The following is an 18,826-nucleotide window of genomic DNA, read 5'->3' on the forward strand; positions in this document are numbered from 1 at the left end:
TCATGTAAAATAACATTTATCATACTATTACTTCAGCAATTTGCTTATTTTTTTTTTTTTTTTTCAGTTCAAGGAGCCACTGATCCTTTTGCTGTTAGCTTCAGCATTTGTTTCTCTGTGCATGGCTCAATTTGATGATGCTGTTGTTATTACACTGGCTATTGTTATTGTGGCTACCGTTGCATTTATTCAAGAGCTCCGGACAGACAAGGCAATTGAAGAACTTAAAAAGCAGGTAAGATGTAAAACCATACTCTTAATCTCAATAAATCTAGAAATTTGTGCTACTTAACATTCTACTTTTAAAATTCTTTTAATGTTCTTTGATTTCTTATCTAACAGGTTCCCGCTACTTGCATGTGCCTTCGAGATGGCAACGTGCGTGAATACCAAGCCAGAGAACTGGTTCCTGGGGACATTGTTCATCTTGCAATTGGTGACAGGATACCAGCTGACTTACGATTGTTTGAAGCATCTGATCTCAGTATTGATGAATCGAGCTTCACTGGAGAAACAGAGCCAGCCTCTAAAGTAGGTGTACCTTATAGAATTGATTTTAAGTTTTTATGTTTTAGTTTGAATGTGTTACATAACCTTATTTTCCCCCTTTTGTACTCTATTACATTACTAATTGAATTGTTATTCATGGTATATTTATTCTTTTTTTATGTAGTTATTCATTATCATATATAAAGATGATTTATATGAGAAGTATGATGACTTGAGTTTTAAATAAATCTCTATACATGAGAGTAGCATCTGAGGATAAGATGGGAGAAAAGGGGCTCACAGACTAATTGATCCTAATATGGAAGTTACAGTTACAATATGTTGTGTGATGCAAATATATTTATTTCTTGTCTGAGCAATTAATATTGATGGGCATTTGAGTAAATATGCAAAAGGAAAATGAGAGCTTACTAATGCAAAGTTTGATAAGATCACTGACTGTTGAAGTTGCTGTTAAAGATATCAGGACTTATAAGAAGTTGCAAAATAAGAAGGAATTTTGTATTAATGGAATCATGTTTCTGTGATTTTTAGTTTGTCTTAGAAAGGGGAAAGTAATCCAGAATTAGGCAAGAAAATTAAAGGCATTCAAATTGCCAAATATACAAGAAAAAAAAAATATTAGAGTGCTTGGAAATTGAGTTGCACTGTTGATTTAGACAATAAAAAGGATTTGGTACAAGTATCTATGAAACATATTTTATAGATCACCATTGATATTTTTCCTCCATATTTTAGTTTTATTGTATTTTTTTTAGTACAGTATTAGGATTTAATAGGGTATCTGAAAATGTATGTAATTTATTGATACTGTACTGTAAAGTAATACCCACACTTTTTACTTTTTAGCATTGTGGAATAATCTCTACGAACAATTATGGAACATCAGGCAGCATTGCAAATATTGCCTACATGGGAACTTTTGTACGAACTGGACGAGGAAAGGGCATAGTTATCAGCACGGGAGAAAAGTCGCAGTTCGGAGAACTTTTCCGTATGATGCAAGAAGAGGAGGCACCACGGACTCCCTTACAGAAAAACATGGATGAACTAGCCAAAAAACTGTCGATATTTTCCTTTGCCTTTATTGGCATCGTGTTTTTATTAGGGTTGTACCAAGGCATACCAATACACAAGGTAAGTTTTAAGAAATGTTTTAATAATCAGCTGTTGTTTGTTATTTTAACTAGAATCTAATGAAGTTAATTATACAGAATCTTAAGTGGGGTTTACACGGTCGAACAGTTCGTTGAACGCGGTTCGACAGACAAGAGTTTGAAGTGATGTTCAAACGTGTGATCGGGGTATTTGGTTGTTGAACACGTTTGTCGAATGGTTCGAAGAAAGTCTGCTCTCGCCTGACTTTTGTGGGCAGGGCTTCATTGTTCACAAGCCTTAGGCATTTGTGACTGCTTCCACCCCTTCGAACCGTTTGACAAGCAGGTTCGACAACCGGGTTTGATGTTGTAAACCCTGCTTTATTCTAATGTATTAACTATTGAATAAAGTATACTGTTTACTTCCTTATCCACTTAGTGTAGTAATTTACTACACATCTGGGTGCACAATTGATGCTGTCCTACACTGAGGGGGTTGGCGGGTTTAGTGGGAGGAAAAAAAAGCATAAAAAAGCATAAAATTAAGAAGGTAAACAGTATATGATGATCACAAATTTTATGTATTAGTGTTAGTTTTTTAGGTTCTATAGTTTGGAAAAGAATTTATTGAATATAATTGGTCCTGGCAAATAAGGGGAGTATAAAAGGCCAAAAGTTTTATTCTACTTATATTTTTATTATTATTATTATTATTATTATTATTATTATTATTATTATTATTATTATTATTATTATTATTATTATTATTATTATTATTATTATTATTACAAGCAAAGCTACAAGCCCTAGTTGGAAAAGCAGGATGCTATAAGCCCAAGGATTCCAATAGGGAAAAATAGCTCAGTGATGAAAGGAAACGAGGAAATAGATAAATTACAAGGGAAGTAATGAACAATCAAAATAACATATGTTCAAGTAATTGATTCTTTGCTGGATGGAGCCCTTGGCCTTGTAGCATCCTGCGTTTCTTACTAGGATTGTAGCTTGGCTAATAAAAATAATGATAATACCTTCACTTCTATCAATGGTAACATGATGCACTATAAACAATATTTTCTCTTTCAGATTTTTAATATTGCAGTAAGTTTAGCTGTTGCTGCTATTCCTGAAGGTCTGCCAATTGTTGTGACTATGACACTGTGCCTTGGCATCCGTCGCATGGCTTTACGCTCTGCTCTCGTGAAGGGTCTGCACACAGTGGAAACTCTCGGTTGTGTAACAACAGTGTGTTCTGACAAGACTGGCACACTGACTAAAGTGAGTTGCAAGATTCTATCAAAAATACAGTTGGGTAGTAAATAGGATGCTTTTTTTATTTATGGTCCGTTTTTTTCTGGGAATTTATACACTTTAAAAGATGGAATAGTTTGTATTAAATGGTTTTTGAAATGTCAAGGTTTTATCAATTATTTTATGGTTTGATAAACTTTCTGGTAAGGTTTGACTTCAAAATTTAAATATCATTTGTTCCAACATGCACAGTAACCTTTTGTCTTAATAATATGGATATGCCCTTAGCAGTGTTTGAATGGCTATTGAATTGTGAACATTGTAGTTTTTTAACCCTTTCCTTATCAAAAATTCTTTTGGGGGTACGTATTCATGTACCCTCATTCAAGACTGCTATGCAAGGCTGCTACGTCGAACGGGGTACACAATTGGATGGTACCTGTGTATTCCCAACCTTCCTTTAAAGCATTAAACCCCAAAGATTTTGGTTTGAATGGTTTTGAAGGAAAATATACACTATTGGCCACTCGGCCACAAACTCCTATGATTAAGATTCTGTCCATTGTTGTAATAAATATGATGAAGCAAGGATATACTCACATACAGTCGACCAATGATATATATGAAAAGCAATGAGATGCTTATTTTGATTGGTGTAAATCTAGGAATGTTTCAGTAATAAAAACCAATCTGGAGAGTATCAGTATTTTACATTTTCATTTTTGAAAATAAATTATTGAGTGCAGCTACAGTTTTAAGGGTTATAGGTCCATCCTTATACTGTCTCAAGCATCTGTGATTGAATTTATCTGGGTCCATCATTATTTTGGATATTTTCTGGTTTAATATTGAGAAACCTCCAGTTATAAGAACAGCTTATTAGAATCTAGAATTCTAGATGCAGTCTTACAATGTTTAAATAACTCTCATTGTTCTGTCACTAACAAACCTAACGCTATTTAACAAAGATTATCTTTTGACGGAGCCTGAAGATAATCCCTATTAACCCTTTTACCCCCAATGGACGTACTGGTACATTTCACAAGACTTGTCCCATTACCCCCATGGATGTACTGGTACGTCCTTGCAAAAAACTGCTATTTACATTTTTTTTTTTTTGCATATTTTTGATAACTTTATGAGACTTCAGGCATTTTCCAAAAGAATGAGACCAACCTGACCTCTCTATGATGAAAATTAAGGCTGTTGGAACAATTTAAAAAATATATATTGCAAAATGTGCTTGAAAAAAAAAAAAAAATGCCTGGGGGTTAAGGGTTGGAAAAGTTCCAAATAGCCTGGGGGTACATACATACATACATATACCATGGCACTTCCCCCAATTTTGGGGGGTAGCTGACATCAACAAAGAAACAAAAACAAAAAGGGGACCTCTACTCTCTACGTTCCTCCCAGCCTAACAAGGGACTAAACAGAGTTCAGCTGGTACTGCTAGGGTGTCACAGCCCACCCTCCCACATTATCCACCACAGATGAAGCTTCATAATGCTGAATCCCCTACTGCTGCTACCTCCGCGGTCATCTAAGGCATCGGAGGCAGCAGCAGGGCCTACCGGAACTGCGTCACAATCGCTCGCCATTCATTCCTATTTCCAGCACGCTCTCTTGCCTCGCTCACATCTATCCTCCTATAACCCAGAGCTTCCTTCACTCCATCCATCCACCCAAACCTTGGCCTTCCTCTAGTACTTCTCCCATCAACTCTTGCATTCATCACCTTCTTTAGCAGACATCCATTTTCCATTCTCTCAACATGGCCAAACCACCTCAACACATTCATATCCACTCTAGCCGCTAACTCGTTTCTTACACCCGTTCTCACTCTCACCACTTCGTTCCTAACCCTATCTACGCGAGATACACCAGCCATACTCCTTAGACACTTCATCTCAAACACATTCAATTTCTGTCTCTCCATCACTTTCATTCCCCACAACTCCGATCCATACATCACAGTTGGTACAATCACTTTCTCATATAGAACTCTCTTTACATTCATGCCCAACCCTCTATTTTTTACTACTCCCTTAACTGCCCCCAACACTTTGCTACCTTCATTCACTCTCTGACGTACATCTGCTTCCACTCCACCATTTGCTGCAACAACAGACCCCAAGTACTTAAACTGATCCCCCTCCTCAAGTAACTCTCCATTCAACATGACATTCAACCTTGCACCACCTTCCCTTCTTGTACATCTCATAACCTTACTCTTACCCACATTAACTCTCAACTTCCTTCTCTCACACACACTTCCAAATTCTGTCACTAATCATCCAAGCTTCTCTTCTGTGTCTGCAACCAGTACAGTATCATCCGCAAACAACAACTGATTTACCTCCCATTCATGGTCATTCTCGTCTACCAGTTTTAATCCTCGTCCAAGCACTCGAGCATTCACCTCTCTCACCACTCCATCAACATACAAGTTAAACAACCACGGCGACATCACACACCCCTGTCTCAGCCCCACTCTCACCGGAAACCAATCACTCACTTCATTTCCTATCCTAACACATGCTTTACTACCTTTGTAGAAACTTTTCACTGCTTGCAACAACCTTCCACCAACTCCATATAACCTCATCACATTCCACATTGCTTCCCTATCAACTGTATCATACGCTTTCTCCAGATCCATAAACGCAACATACACCTCCTTACCTTTTGCTAAATATTTCTCGCATGTCTGTCTAACTGTAAAAATCTGATTCATACAACCCCTACCTCTTCTAAAACCACCCTGTATTTCCAAGATTGCATTCTCTGTTTTATCCTTGATCCTATTAATCAATACTCTACCATACACTTTTCCAATTACGCTTAACAAACTAATACCTCTTGAATTACAACACTCAAGCACATCTCCCTTACCCTTATATAGTGGTACAATACATGCACAAACCCAATCTACTGGTACCATTGACAACACAAAACACATATTAAACAATCTCATCAACCATTCAAGTACAGTCACACCCCCCCCTCCTTCAACATCTCAGCTCTCACACCATCCATACCAGATGCTTTTCCTACTCTCGTTTCATCTAGTGCTCTCCTCACTTCATCTATTGTAATCTCTCTCTCATTCTCATCTCCCATCACTGGCACCTCAACACCTGCAACAGCAATTATATCTGCCTCCCTATTATCCTCAACATTCCGTAAACTTTCAAAATATTCCGCCCATCTTTTCCTTTCCTCCTCTCCTTTTAACAACCTTCCATTTCCATCTTTCACTGTCTCTTCCATTCTTGAGCGAGCCTTCCTTACTCTCTTCACTTCTTTCCAAAACTTCTTATTTTCTTCATATGAATGACCTAATCCCTGACCCCACCTCAGGTCAGCTGCCCTCATTGCCTCACGTACCTTGCGCTTTACTTCCACATTTTTCTCTTTATATTTTTCATACTTCTCTATACTATTACTCTGCAGCCATTCTTCAAAAGCCCTCTTTTTCTCTTCCACTTTTACCTTCACTCCTTCATTCCACCATTCACTGCCCTTCCTCATGCTGCCTCCAACAACCTTCTTTCCACACACATCACTTACAATCCCAACAAAATTTTCTTTTACTAACTTCCACTCCTCCTCTAAATTGCCAGTTTCTCTTACTTTCACTTTGTCATATATCATTTTCAACCTTTCCTGATATTTACTTTTTACCCCCGGTTTCATTAGCTCTTCAACCCTCACTACCTCCCTTTTACATCCACCTACTCTATTCCCCCATTCTTTTGCTACAACTAATTTTCCTTCCACCAAAAAATGATCAGACATACCGTTAGCCATACCCCTAAACACGTGCACGTCTTTCAATCTTCCAAACATTCTTTTAGTTATCAACACATAATCCATTAATGCCCTTTCTACTACTCTTCCATTTATCACTCTTACCCATGTATACTTATTTTTATCTTTCTTTTTGAAAAAGCTATTACTTATCACCATCTCTTGCTTAACACACATATCTACCAGTCTCTCACCACTCTCATTTTCACCTGGTACGCCATACAAGAATAGTGCCAACGTTATCCCTGCGTGTCGTAAGAGGCGACTAAAAGAGACGGGACGAGGGGGCTAGGAACCTCCTCTCCTGTATCTACATCCTGTGAGACATCGACAAAAAGCCTGGGGGTAAAAGGGTTAAATAGCTAAAGGTTTGTACATTAGGAAAAATACAAATTTGTCATTTTGGAGTGTTTAGATAACCTTTCTTGTAAAGATCTCACAGTTAAAACTTTAATATTAAAAGAAAGATTTTTCAAGGTTGCATATGGCATTTTGATAACCAGATAATGGCCAAACATTTATGGATAAGGAAATTTGATTATATGAAATGGAAGCATAGAGGAAATTTCTCCCTTATTATGATTTTATTTTATTATATGAGGCTCTTTTATTTGAACACTAGACTCCTTGGAAATGAAAGGGTTAACTCATCGATATTTCTCAGAAATATGAATGCAGTGCATACTTTTTGTAATGAAGTCTTGTACCTTACCATTATTTGCCGTTATCTTCACAGTATGATAAATTGATATACTCCAAATGACAAAATTCTGTTTGTAACTCTGTTAATCATTATAATTCATAATTTCATTGATGATAAGATCAGTTGTTAATCATGATATTTCTTAATTTCAGTGATAATAACATCCATAATTACTTTATTAAATTCTTGTTGGGATTATTGTAAAATAAAAGGGAAAAACTTAATTGTTTTTGTAACTAAATATTCCCCTTTTCAGTGATTAGGTGTTGCAAAGCACTGTAATTTTGTTTTATTTTTTTCCAGAATGAAATGACTGTTACTGGAATTGTCACGTCGGAAGGTGACGAATGTCATGTAACAGGTGTTGGATATATTTGTGAGGGTCAGGTCGTCTTTGAAGGAGGTTTTTCGGAATTAGCTAATGAAGCTGTATCAAAGCTACTCGAAACAGGTAAGTTTTTATGGTACCAAGAGCTGGAAGAGTACGCAGTTAATATTAATAAAATTACAGCTGGTCCTCAACTTAGTAACTTAATTTGTTCCAAGAAGTTGTTTGTGATTCCAATTTTGGGTCGATTAAAGGTTGTTTTAGAGATTTTGTCCGTATACTGAAATCGAGCATTATTGCAATTTTTAGCCAAATTATATCTATCTAATATGGATTTTTGGTATAGAGAATATGAAGACAATATACAGTAGGGTCCCGAATTATGCGAGAATTTGGTCGATGAAAGGCCTCGTGTAATTGGAAATTCGTATATTTCGAAACACATCATGGCGGCAAACAGCAACCTACCCGTCAATTTTTTTTTCACTCCATTTCTAGCTTTCTAGCTATATATATACTGTATATACACTGTGTGTGTGTATGTATGTGTGTATATATATATATATATATATATATATATATATATATATATATATATATATATATATATATATATATATATATATATATATATATATATATATATATATATATATATATATATACTGTAGCTTTTATCTTAACAATACTGTAAGAAATCCTTCTTATAGATTTTTTTTATAAAATACTGTACAAAATTTCTTTTATGGATAAATAAAACAATAAAAAGTTGTTAAAGTTTTGATAATTTTCTATGACTGTAGTATTTACTACTGTACTATGCATAGCTTACTGTTTTCAGTATTTTCCGAATGATGTAGAATTATTTCCTATAGATACAAAAAACAAAAAAGGGTTTTCAAGGTTTGATACAGTACGTATCTAGCAATAGTTAAAAATTACAGTATAGTACTGTATATCCATGATGACACTCCCACACGTAAACACGGCCACTAGGCGCAAGTGTGCAATAGGCTGCTGTACGATAATCACGCTTTTTTTGCCCTGAGCGGTCATTTCACTAATGATAATTTTTCAAAGTTAATATAATTTCTTTATGCTTATAATTCGTAATTATAGGTAAAAGTAGGGATATTAATTAAATGGTTGAGTAAAAAAAACAATTAATACTACTATTATTTAATTACAAATGGCTACATAATACTTAATATTCTAATGGGTTCTTTTTATCTTCAATCGTAAATCTTACGCCTGGATAAGCAACAAAAGGAAAGGGATAGGTCTCTCTCTCTCTCTCTCTCTCTCTCTCTCTCTCTCTCTCTCTCTCTCTCTCTCTCTCTCTCTCTCTCTCTCTCTCTTCATATCGTTTCCTGTATAGTTTTCAAATATGTTCGTCATACATTTGTACATTATTTATCCACTTTATTCTCTCTCTCTCTCTCTCTCTCTCTCTCTCTCTCTCTCTCTCTCTCTCTCTCTCTCTCTCTCTCTCTCTCTCTCGGCGTTTCCTTTCCCTTTATAGTTTTGTGAAATTTCGTTGTCCAGTCATTCGGTAATGATAAGTCATTTTCGCTTTCGACATCGAAAGAAAACTTTGTTTCTTCAATATACTCATCACTGGAGGATTCAGAACTAGTGCTCTCATTATCAAACAGGTTATCATTATCAAATTCCACAACAAGAATATCATTTATTTCATCTAAAGAAATAACCTTCCTCTTTAGACCTTTCATTACAAAAGGAACAACAAATAACCACTTATGCATGAACGCCCGAGCGCACTGATAGGAAACCAGTTCAAACCAGAGTTTTGTAACATCAAGCTACCTTCAGAAAAATAGTTGCCAGACATCATATAAGTTTCTATTCACAGTCCCCATATGCTGAGAGTGTTGCCAAGTGGTGATCCTATACTTACTATACGAGTAAAGTAACATCACGAGACTGACGGCTTGTAAAAGGCAATTAAAGTCATGAACGGAATATACAGTTGAAGGCGGTACCGAGTAGATCGTGGTGAACGGTTTATCACGTGGGTGACGCTTAACAGGTTAAAAAAACATTTTATATAGTTCGGTATTTTCTCTATCCATCCTCTCCCAGAAAACCTTCAAATGTGAATTATCGGAATGTGTGCAGATCTTGGCAGTGCGATAACTAGTTAGCGACTGAGAATAAAAAAAATAAAAAGCCCGATTGACGATGCTGATGAAGAGGATATCGAATACCGATTTTTCCCTAATTGATTTTTTCTACGTTCTGTCTAATCCAATGTACAGTACATTCTTATGTAAAGGGCGAACCCCAACATTTCTTGATGCTGCTACACTTTAATTATAGATATTTTATCACCTATTTATAATCTTTATTTATAATAACATCTTTAGTAAAAGCTCTTCAATATCACTTTCAGGAGTAAATGCGTTTATGATCGACGATGAAACGTAAAAAAAAAAACGTTTTCCTTTTAAGAAGGCGTTTTTTTAGGAAAAAAAAAAAACAACACGAAACAAAATTGCTCATATTTCATATATTTTTATTTTCTAAGGATAAATAAAACATTAATTATAACATTATTATTACATAGTACCTGGTAAGATATCTTTTGCCGCAAAAGTTAACCTATAGACAGATGTTAAAATTGGTTAGCGAGTTTGTTATGATCGGCGATGGAACGTACTAAACAAAGTAATGGGTTTGGTTGTGGTGACATGTTTGGCAGTAGCATGATATAAAATAGTCTTTATTTTGATGGTTTTTAATTTAAAGTTTAATGAATAAGGATTTTTCACCATAATCACAACGTAAGTATAAAAATTAATTAGTACAAATATGGAATATTGTACATATAGGTGTTGGACAGTTAGGCTAGGCCTAGCGACAAGTTCACACAACAGATGGGCAAACCTTAACATTTTTCATCCAAAACTAGTCTTAAAATGTTTGAACAGAAATCTTTCTCTCACATTCTCCCCCCCCCCTTCTCAGACATCGGGGAACCATCACCCCCCCCCCCCCCCCCAATACAATTAAGAAAACAATAGATTTCCTACGCTTCGCGGTGCTTGACTCGCGGATTTAGAATGCTCCTCGCAAATACAGGAAAATTAATTTTTAAAAACTATCGATCGCGTAATTGAGGAATCGCGTAATTAGAACACATGTAATTCGGGACCCTACTGTACCTCCAATATTATCAAAAATAATAATAATTGAGCTAGAAAATATGTTTTTTCCACTGTTGGTTTCTCCCAACAGAAAATATATAGCCTTTTGTCTAAGATTTTTTTATAGTATTTGTTTATACAGTATATGTAAACAGTGCACATTGAAATTTAATGCTTTCTTTATGGTTGATATGTTGTTTATGCTGTCTTTGTGTATCAAACTTTGGCCTATTGTAGGCCTAACCTGAACTCCATGCCTATTATTTCCAGCTACAAATGTCAACAAATAGTCAGGTTTCATATGAAATAGATAGGTTTTTACAGATGTTGTTTTGCTTACTGTATTAAATAATATAATATTGCTTTGTTACAGTATTTCCTTATCTGCAAGGTTGAATGTCATGTTGAATGGAGAGTTACTTGAGGAGGTGGATCAGTTTAAGTACTTGGGGTCTGTTGTTGCAGCAAATAGTGGAGTGGAAGTAGATGTACGTCAGAGAGTCAATGAAGGTTGCAAAGTGTTGGGGGCAGTTAAGGGAGTAGTAAAAATTAGAGGGTTGGGCATGAATGTAAAGAGAGTTCTATATGAGAAAGTGATTGTACCAACTTTGATGTATGGATCGGAGTTGTGGGGAATGAAAGTGACGGAGAGACAGAAATTGAATGTGTTTGAGATGAAGTGTCTAAGGAGTATGGCTGGTGTATCTCGCGTAGATAGGGTTAGGAACGAAGTGGTGAGGGTGAGAACGGGTGTAAGAAATGAGTTAGCAGCTAGAGTGGATATGAATGTGTTTAGGTGGTTTGGCTATGTTGAGAGAATGGAAAATGGTTGTCTGCTAAAGAAGGTGATGAATGCAAGAGTTGATGGGAGAAGTACGAGAGGAAGGCCAAGGTTTGGGTGGATGGGTGGAGTGAAGGAAGCTCTGGGTGATAAGAGCATAGATGTGAGCGAGGCAAGAAAGCGTGCTAGAAATAGGAATGAATGGCGAGCGATTGTGATGCAGTTCCGGTAGGCCCTGCTGCTGCCTCCGATGCCTTAGATGACCGCGGAGGTAGCAGCAGTAGGGGATTCAGCATTATGAAGCTTCATTTGTGGTGGATAATGTGGGAGGGTGGGCTGTGACACCCTAGCAGTACCAGCTGAACTCGGCGGAGTCCCTTGTTAGGCTGGGAGGAATGTAGAGAGTAGAGGTCCCCTTTTTGTTTTTGTTCTTTGTTGATGTCGGCTACCCCCCAAGAATTGGGGGAAGTGCCTTGGTATATGTATGTATCTTTGTTATTTTTATTTGGATTTGTATCTCAGAGTGTTTGTAAATTGATGACCTTCTACTGTATTGGAAGTGATGTGTTAAGAGGTAGTAAAACCCAAACTCCTTTTTCCTGTAGGTACTGTATGCAACAATGCTGTTATTGTTGGAGATCAGCTTCAGGGACAACCGACGGAAGGTGCTATACTTGTTGCAGCTCGTAAAGTAGGTTAACAGTGTGTTTCTTTTATTATCAATTTGCTGTGGAATATTTGGTTATGCATATGGATAATTTGCAATAAGTTTGCCAATCCTTATCTATGGATCATTTTTGTACTGTACCAAATTTAGATAGAATATTATTGTTAAATTGTTCACTTTTTCAGCATGGAATATATAATGCAAAGGATAAATACTTGAGACTGCAGGAACTTCCATTCAAATCCGACACTAAAACCATGTCTGTAGAAGTAAAAAACAAGAAGGTAAGTACTTTAAACCTGATGAAATTATTAAGTGTGGTTGAACTTGACTTTTTGTGCTACTCTTGTTCTACTTTTTTGTTACTTTTGTTATTGTAGTTCATGAAATGCTTATTTTCAAATTCAATTGAATGCCATTTGGAGAATTGTTTTATCATTATCAAAATTTTAACCAATATATTGCTCAAAGTATTTGTTGTGAGGCACTTTATCAGCTTATTTATTTATTTAACATTTGTTTTGTAATGATTTTTATTAATCTACAAAGACAAAGTTGTATAATTAGGAATCTTTTTTACTTGATAGGGTCATACAGTATGCCAAAGGCCTAATTATAAGGGCAGTGTTTAGGTCAGTTTTGAAATGGCATACCATAGGAAATTATTTTCTAATATTTCTTCTGGGTGTTAGATAATAGAGTTAAGTTTACATTTTTTATATAAATTATTGGTATTTAAGGATCTGTAATCAGTAACTCAAGAACACAGAGCCTTAGTAATGATATTACAAATACAATATAGTAAAGAACTATGTTTTTCATCATTGGACAATGAGGAGTGTTTCAAATATGGAGTGGATGTGTATAGATCATCATCATCCTCCCACGTCTAGTGACGCAAAGGGCTTTGGTTAGATTTTGCCAGTCGTCTCTGTCTTGAGCTTTTAAATCAATACTTCTACATTCATCATCTACATCATGTTTCATAGTCGTCAGCCATGTAGGCCTGGGTCTTCCAACTCTTCTAGTGCCTTGTGGAGCCCAATTGAAAGTTTGGTGAATTAATCTCTCTTGGGGAGTGCAAAGAGCATGCCCAAACCATCTCGATCTATCCCTCACCATGATCTCATCCACATATGGAACTTGAGTAATCTCTCTTATTGTTTCATTTCTAATCATACCCTGCCATTGAACTCCCAATTTTTTGAGGGCTATATTCTCAAATCTACAAAATCTGTTGGATATTGTTTCATTGTTATACCACAACTCATGTCCATGCTACATAGATTCAACATAGAATAAATATTGTATGTAACATAATTAGCATAATTATCTTCAATTATTTGGGTTCTTAGTAATTTCTCTCTTCTAGACTGGGGAAGTTGAATGGCTTGTTAAAGGAGCTGTGGAGTCAATACTGCAAGCTTGTTCACACTACCAGCAGAACATGGCAACCTTACCCATTTCACAGGAAAAGTATCAACAGATCATGAACTGGGCCCACGAAAAGGGTCGCCAGGGCCTCAGAGGTAAACCAATTTTCAATATTAAACTTAGCCGGTGATTATATAAGCTGCAGCTCTGCTGCCCGACAGAAAAACTCTACGTTCAAAATACGCCAGCGATCGCTATGCAGGTAGGGGGTGTACATCAACAGCGCCATCTGTCGAGCAGGTACTCAGTACTCAATGTAAACACAGAACCAATTTTCTCTCTGTCGTGCCACCGGCAAGACCTACTAAATTCACTATTGCTTACTGGATTGGTTTTCACATATTTTGGTGAAGTACACATTTCTAGTTTTGAGCTTTCGCTATGCAGGTGTTTTATCTTCATCTCAAAACTTGAACTCGTTTTGGATAGATTTAATTATGGTGACAAGGAGAGTATGGACTCTCTTTCACTTTTAAATGGCCGAACCCTTCCCTTAGACGGAAGTGTGTTTAGGTTTTTAGTAATTTTGCCTAACACGTTATAGATCTATATATTTTATATCTCTCCGCCTTTATTAGGCCTCTTCGATTAACTTTCCATTTATTATAAACATATAAAAATAAATTTTTATGCTTTGTTTATATGCGACCTTTCCTGATAGTAGGCGGTCCTAACTTGGAACCGAAGTTAATCAACGTTGAGCCCGTTATATCGTATTTAGCCTTTAAAGAATTTAAAACTTTTTAAATTTAATGTTTTATGAAAGAATTTCTTTGATAGTCTTCGTACTGTTTTCAAAGATGAACTAACGTTTAGTTTTTTAGACTACGCAGTTGTTGATGTTCAGGACGTTTAACATGCGCTCTATCGTTACGATAGAGAGAGTGTATCACGGTTTCACTTTGCAGTAAGAGTAAATCGATTCTGACGTTTTGTTCATTCTTTCTTAGCTTAAATGTTTTAAATTCTAAATTAAAGGAACTTTTTATTTGGAAAACCTTTCAGTTTTTTCCTTTAGTCAAATAACATGTTTTTTTGACGATATATAATTGGGCTCTTCTCTTAGGTGCGAAATCAAGAGAGAAAGAGAGAGAGAGATAGAGACGGAGGTAGAGAGAGGAGAGAAAACGTTCCGTTCAAGCGGGTAACGTTGTTCTCGTGTTACTCTCGTCCCTAGTCTCTGTACGGGGAGGAAGGTAAAACGTTTCTAGGGTTTTATTCTTGTCCCCAGGCTATGTGCGGTGAGAGATTGTAAACGTAGTTTATTTGAACTAGTGTTTAGTCTCTTTCCCAGCCACTAAATTTTTTATCTTTATATATGTTTTCTGTTTTTTGCTAGTATTAATGAGCAGCATTATACGACTGATTTTGCAATTACTACCTTTTAATGAAGGGTAGAATTGCGTGTTTCAGGTAGAAATCAGTAAAGTTTCGATTTCAGTGAAATAAGTGCAAAACAGAAAATCGATAAAGTGATATGCGCAAAGTGTTACAGTGTTGCGTCCGAGGGTTCGTCTGTTCGTGCCTGTCGTTCACCTAGTCCGGGACCTCTTGCAAGCTCCCAAGCCCAGGGGAGAAGTAATGTCGAACGACTTATGGGTTCGAGAGGCCTTGATCAACGAACAGACGTTTTTCCCTCCGTGGTTTCGGGCGTATCTACCCAAGATCGCCCCACCCACACAAAGACGAGAGAGCCCATTTATTTCTCGTCTGCGGAAGAGGTTTCTCGTAAGAAACCATGGACCAAGGTCTCGCGGCTTATTAAGCGCAAGTCGGTCCCTTCCGCGCAAGTCCAACGGCCCAGTTGTAGCCACTGGGTCAGTTCGGACTCGCTGCAGTCTTCCGACGACTGCTCACCTCCTAAGAGAGGCAAAGCGGTACCGCATCAGGCAGTCACACCGTCTGTTGCCGCACCTGCTCTTGTAGACCCTAAGTGGTCTTTGCTGCAGACCATGCAGTCTCAGTTAACGTCATTGATGCAGGACTTTCGTGCGGAGAAGGTTGACACCAACCTCTATCCTACAACCAACCACGGTTGTGCGTCCTGTGGACGCTGAGGCGACCTTCTGCCACACTCCAGCTGAGAGAGTCCAGCCACCCATGCGTTCCAGTGTACCCTGCCAGCCGCATGTTGACGTTCAGTAACGCACGGAACCTTCCGTTGACGTTCGCGAGGTACAACAACAGTCTAAGTTGTTTTGTTTTGACGCGGTGCGTCAACCTCCGCATTCTAGAGTTGTTTGACTGCTCAGTCTAGACAGTCAAAGCAGTCTCGAGTGGACACTGTACGTCCTCACGCACCTGTTGTGGTTGACAGTTCAGTTGTTGACAGTTCACAGACTGTCAAGCAGTTACATGATGTTGCCTTCTGGTCTGCTACTAATTCTCCAGTGAGAGACTCACTGAGGTAACCTAGCTTTTATCGGACAAGGTTCCTGTAGATGGGGAAGTTGCTGTTCTCCCTCCTACTGATATTCCCTTGAGGACTCTGTCAGATGGAGAGGAGCCTTAAGCTGCTTAGCCTCCTATGGACTTTAATTAAATCATGATGATTTTTTTTAAGGATCTTCGTCCGGATCTTGTAACTGCTGCTCCTCGTTCGCCTAAACGTCAGAACTTACACTAGGCCTAGCTACTTCGAAGCCGTTGTTTTTAAGCTAGTGCTCTCTCGCTCTCCTAGAGAGCGTTACGTTGGCTAGGCGACTGGTTTTTGCACCAGGAGGAGTTTTTAGGGATACAGCCTTTGATTTCCCTTCTTTTAAACTGGCTTATAGAGCGAGAGTCTGATATGACACGAGATAAGTTCTCGGCTTGGGAGTTCATGCCTCTGCCCAGATAGACTTCTCAATTCTGGTAGACTCGCCCTGGCGCCTAGCCAGGAGACGCTCCAAGTTGTTTACAGGTCAACTTCTCAGCTTTTGTCAAGCCTTTGAAGTTTTGCTGTACTATTATGTCACAGATAACAAGGCTTTCAGGGATGGTAAACGGTTCCGCCTCAGTCGCTAACCCCGTCTGTTGCCACACCTGCTCCCGTAGACCCTAAATGGGCTTTGCTGCAAGCCATGCAGTCCAAGCTTGCGTCCTTGATAGAGGACTTAAATGCGGAGAAGAACCTTCTGGCCAACAACCTTCCAACCGGTCGGTTGTGCGCCCTGTTGACGCTGAGGTAACCTACTCGCGTCTGCCAGTTGAGGTGGTTCCTCCTTCTGGCCAACAACCTTCCAACCGGTCGGTTGTGCGCCCTGTTGACGCTGAGGTAACCTACTCGCGTCTGCCAGTTGAGGTGGTTCCTCCTTCTGGCCAACAACCTTCCAACCGGTCGGTTGTGCGCCCTGTTGACGCTGAGGTAACCTACTCGCGTCTGCCAGTTGAGGTAGTTCCTCCACCGATGCGACCCAGTGTGGGTTGCCAGTTGCACGTTGACGTTAAGCGACGCTCGGAGGTGGTTGTTGACGTTCAGGACGTTCAACAACCAGCAGAGGTGACTTGTTGTGACGCAGTGCGTCAACCTCAGCAACCCGGTAGGGTGTTGACTGCACAACCCAGACGGTCTAGACAGTTTCGGGTTGACGCTGTACTTCCTCGCGCACCCATGGTTGTTGACAGTTCACAGACTGTGCAGCAGTTCCATGATATTGCGTCCGGCTCCGTCACGCATCCACCAGTGCGACCGGATTCAGCGAGTCAGACGTTGCCCACTCCGTTGCCGTTTCCTCATCAGTTTCGGATGAGGAACCCTCTGATGAGGACGTTGCTGAACAAGACGATCAGCCCTCAGCCCTGCTATCCATTCAGAAGATGCTGAAGAAGGAACGCTGCTCAGTCAGGCTGTGGATGAGTCTGGTAGGGACACTGTCATCCGTGGATCAATTTGTGTCTCTAGGAAGACTACACCTCCGTCCTCTTCTATACCATCTAGCTTTTCACTGGAAAAAGGACAAGACGCTAGAAGCGGTCTCGATCCCGGTTTCCGAAAGATAAAGTCTTGTCTGACTTGGTGAAAGGACTATATCAACCTTAGAGAGGGTCTTCCCCTGACTGTTCAGACTCCCAACCACGTTCTCTTCTCGGACGCATCGGACGTAGGCTGGGGTGCGACATTAGACGGTCGGGAATGCTCGGGATTATGGAACTCGAGTCAAAGGACAATGCATTTCAACTGCAAGGAGCTACTGGCAGTACGTCTGACCTGGAAAAGCTTCAGGTCTCTCCTTCAAGGCAAAGTGGTGGAGGTGAACTCGGACAACACCACGGCTTTGGCGTACATCTCCAAGCAAGGAGGGACCTACTCTCTGACGTTGTACGAGATCGCAAGAGACCTCCTCACCTGGTCAAAAGGTGTAGACATATCACTAGTAACGAGGTTCATCCAAGGCAACTTGAATGTCATAGCAGATTGTCTCAGTCGGAAGGGACAAATCATTCCAACAGAATGGACCCTCCACAAGGATGTATGCAAGAGACTTTGGGCCACCTGGGGCCAGCCAACCATAGATCTTTTCGCAACCTCGATGACCAAGAGGCTCCCAATATTTTGCTCACCAATCCCTGACCCAGCAGCAGTTCATATAGATGCCTTTCTACTAGATTGGTCACACCTAGATCTATATGTATTCCCTCCGTTCAAGATTGTCAACAAGGTACTGCAGAAGTTCGCCTCTCACGAAGGGACAAGGTTGACGCTAGTTGCTTCCCTCTGGCCCGCGAGAGAATAACTCACCGAGGTACTTCGATGCCTATTAGACGTTCCCAGAACACTTCCCCTAAGGGTGGACCTTCTACGTCAGCCACGCGTAAAGAAGGTACACCAAGGCCTCCACGCTCTTCGTCTGACTGCCTTCAGACTATCGAAGACTCTCGAGAGCTAGAGGCTTTTCGAAGGAGGCAGCCAGAGCGATTGCTAGAGCAAGGAGAACATCCACCCTTAGAGTCTACCAATCGAAGTGGGAAATCTTCCGAACTGGTGCAAGTCAGTATCCGTATCCTCGACCAGTACCTCTGTAACTCAAATAGCTGACTTCCTCTTATATCTGAGGAAAGAACGATCTCTTTCAGCTCCCACTATCAAGGGTTAC

General features: G+C 39.1%; 1 protein-coding gene across 7 annotated transcripts in view; it reads left to right on the plus strand.

Annotated features, from left to right (window-relative positions):
- SPoCk (secretory pathway calcium atpase) overlaps positions 1–18,826 on the plus strand; it is a 146,800-nt gene that overhangs the window by 106,790 nt on the left and 21,184 nt on the right. For all 7 annotated transcript variants that reach the window (XM_068354137.1, XM_068354140.1, XM_068354136.1 and 4 more), the window contains 8 exons: positions 68–235; positions 343–531; positions 1,360–1,647; positions 2,694–2,885; positions 7,678–7,825; positions 12,256–12,341; positions 12,503–12,601; positions 13,690–13,846. In XM_068354137.1, coding sequence (XP_068210238.1) covers positions 68–235; positions 343–531; positions 1,360–1,647; positions 2,694–2,885; positions 7,678–7,825; positions 12,256–12,341; positions 12,503–12,601; positions 13,690–13,846 — 1,327 coding nt within the window. The remainder of the gene's footprint in view (positions 1–67; positions 236–342; positions 532–1,359; positions 1,648–2,693; positions 2,886–7,677; positions 7,826–12,255; positions 12,342–12,502; positions 12,602–13,689; positions 13,847–18,826) is intronic.

Source organism: Palaemon carinicauda, chromosome 30, assembly GCF_036898095.1.
Source record: "Palaemon carinicauda isolate YSFRI2023 chromosome 30, ASM3689809v2, whole genome shotgun sequence".
NCBI classification, from domain to species: Eukaryota; Metazoa; Arthropoda; class Malacostraca; order Decapoda; family Palaemonidae; genus Palaemon; species Palaemon carinicauda.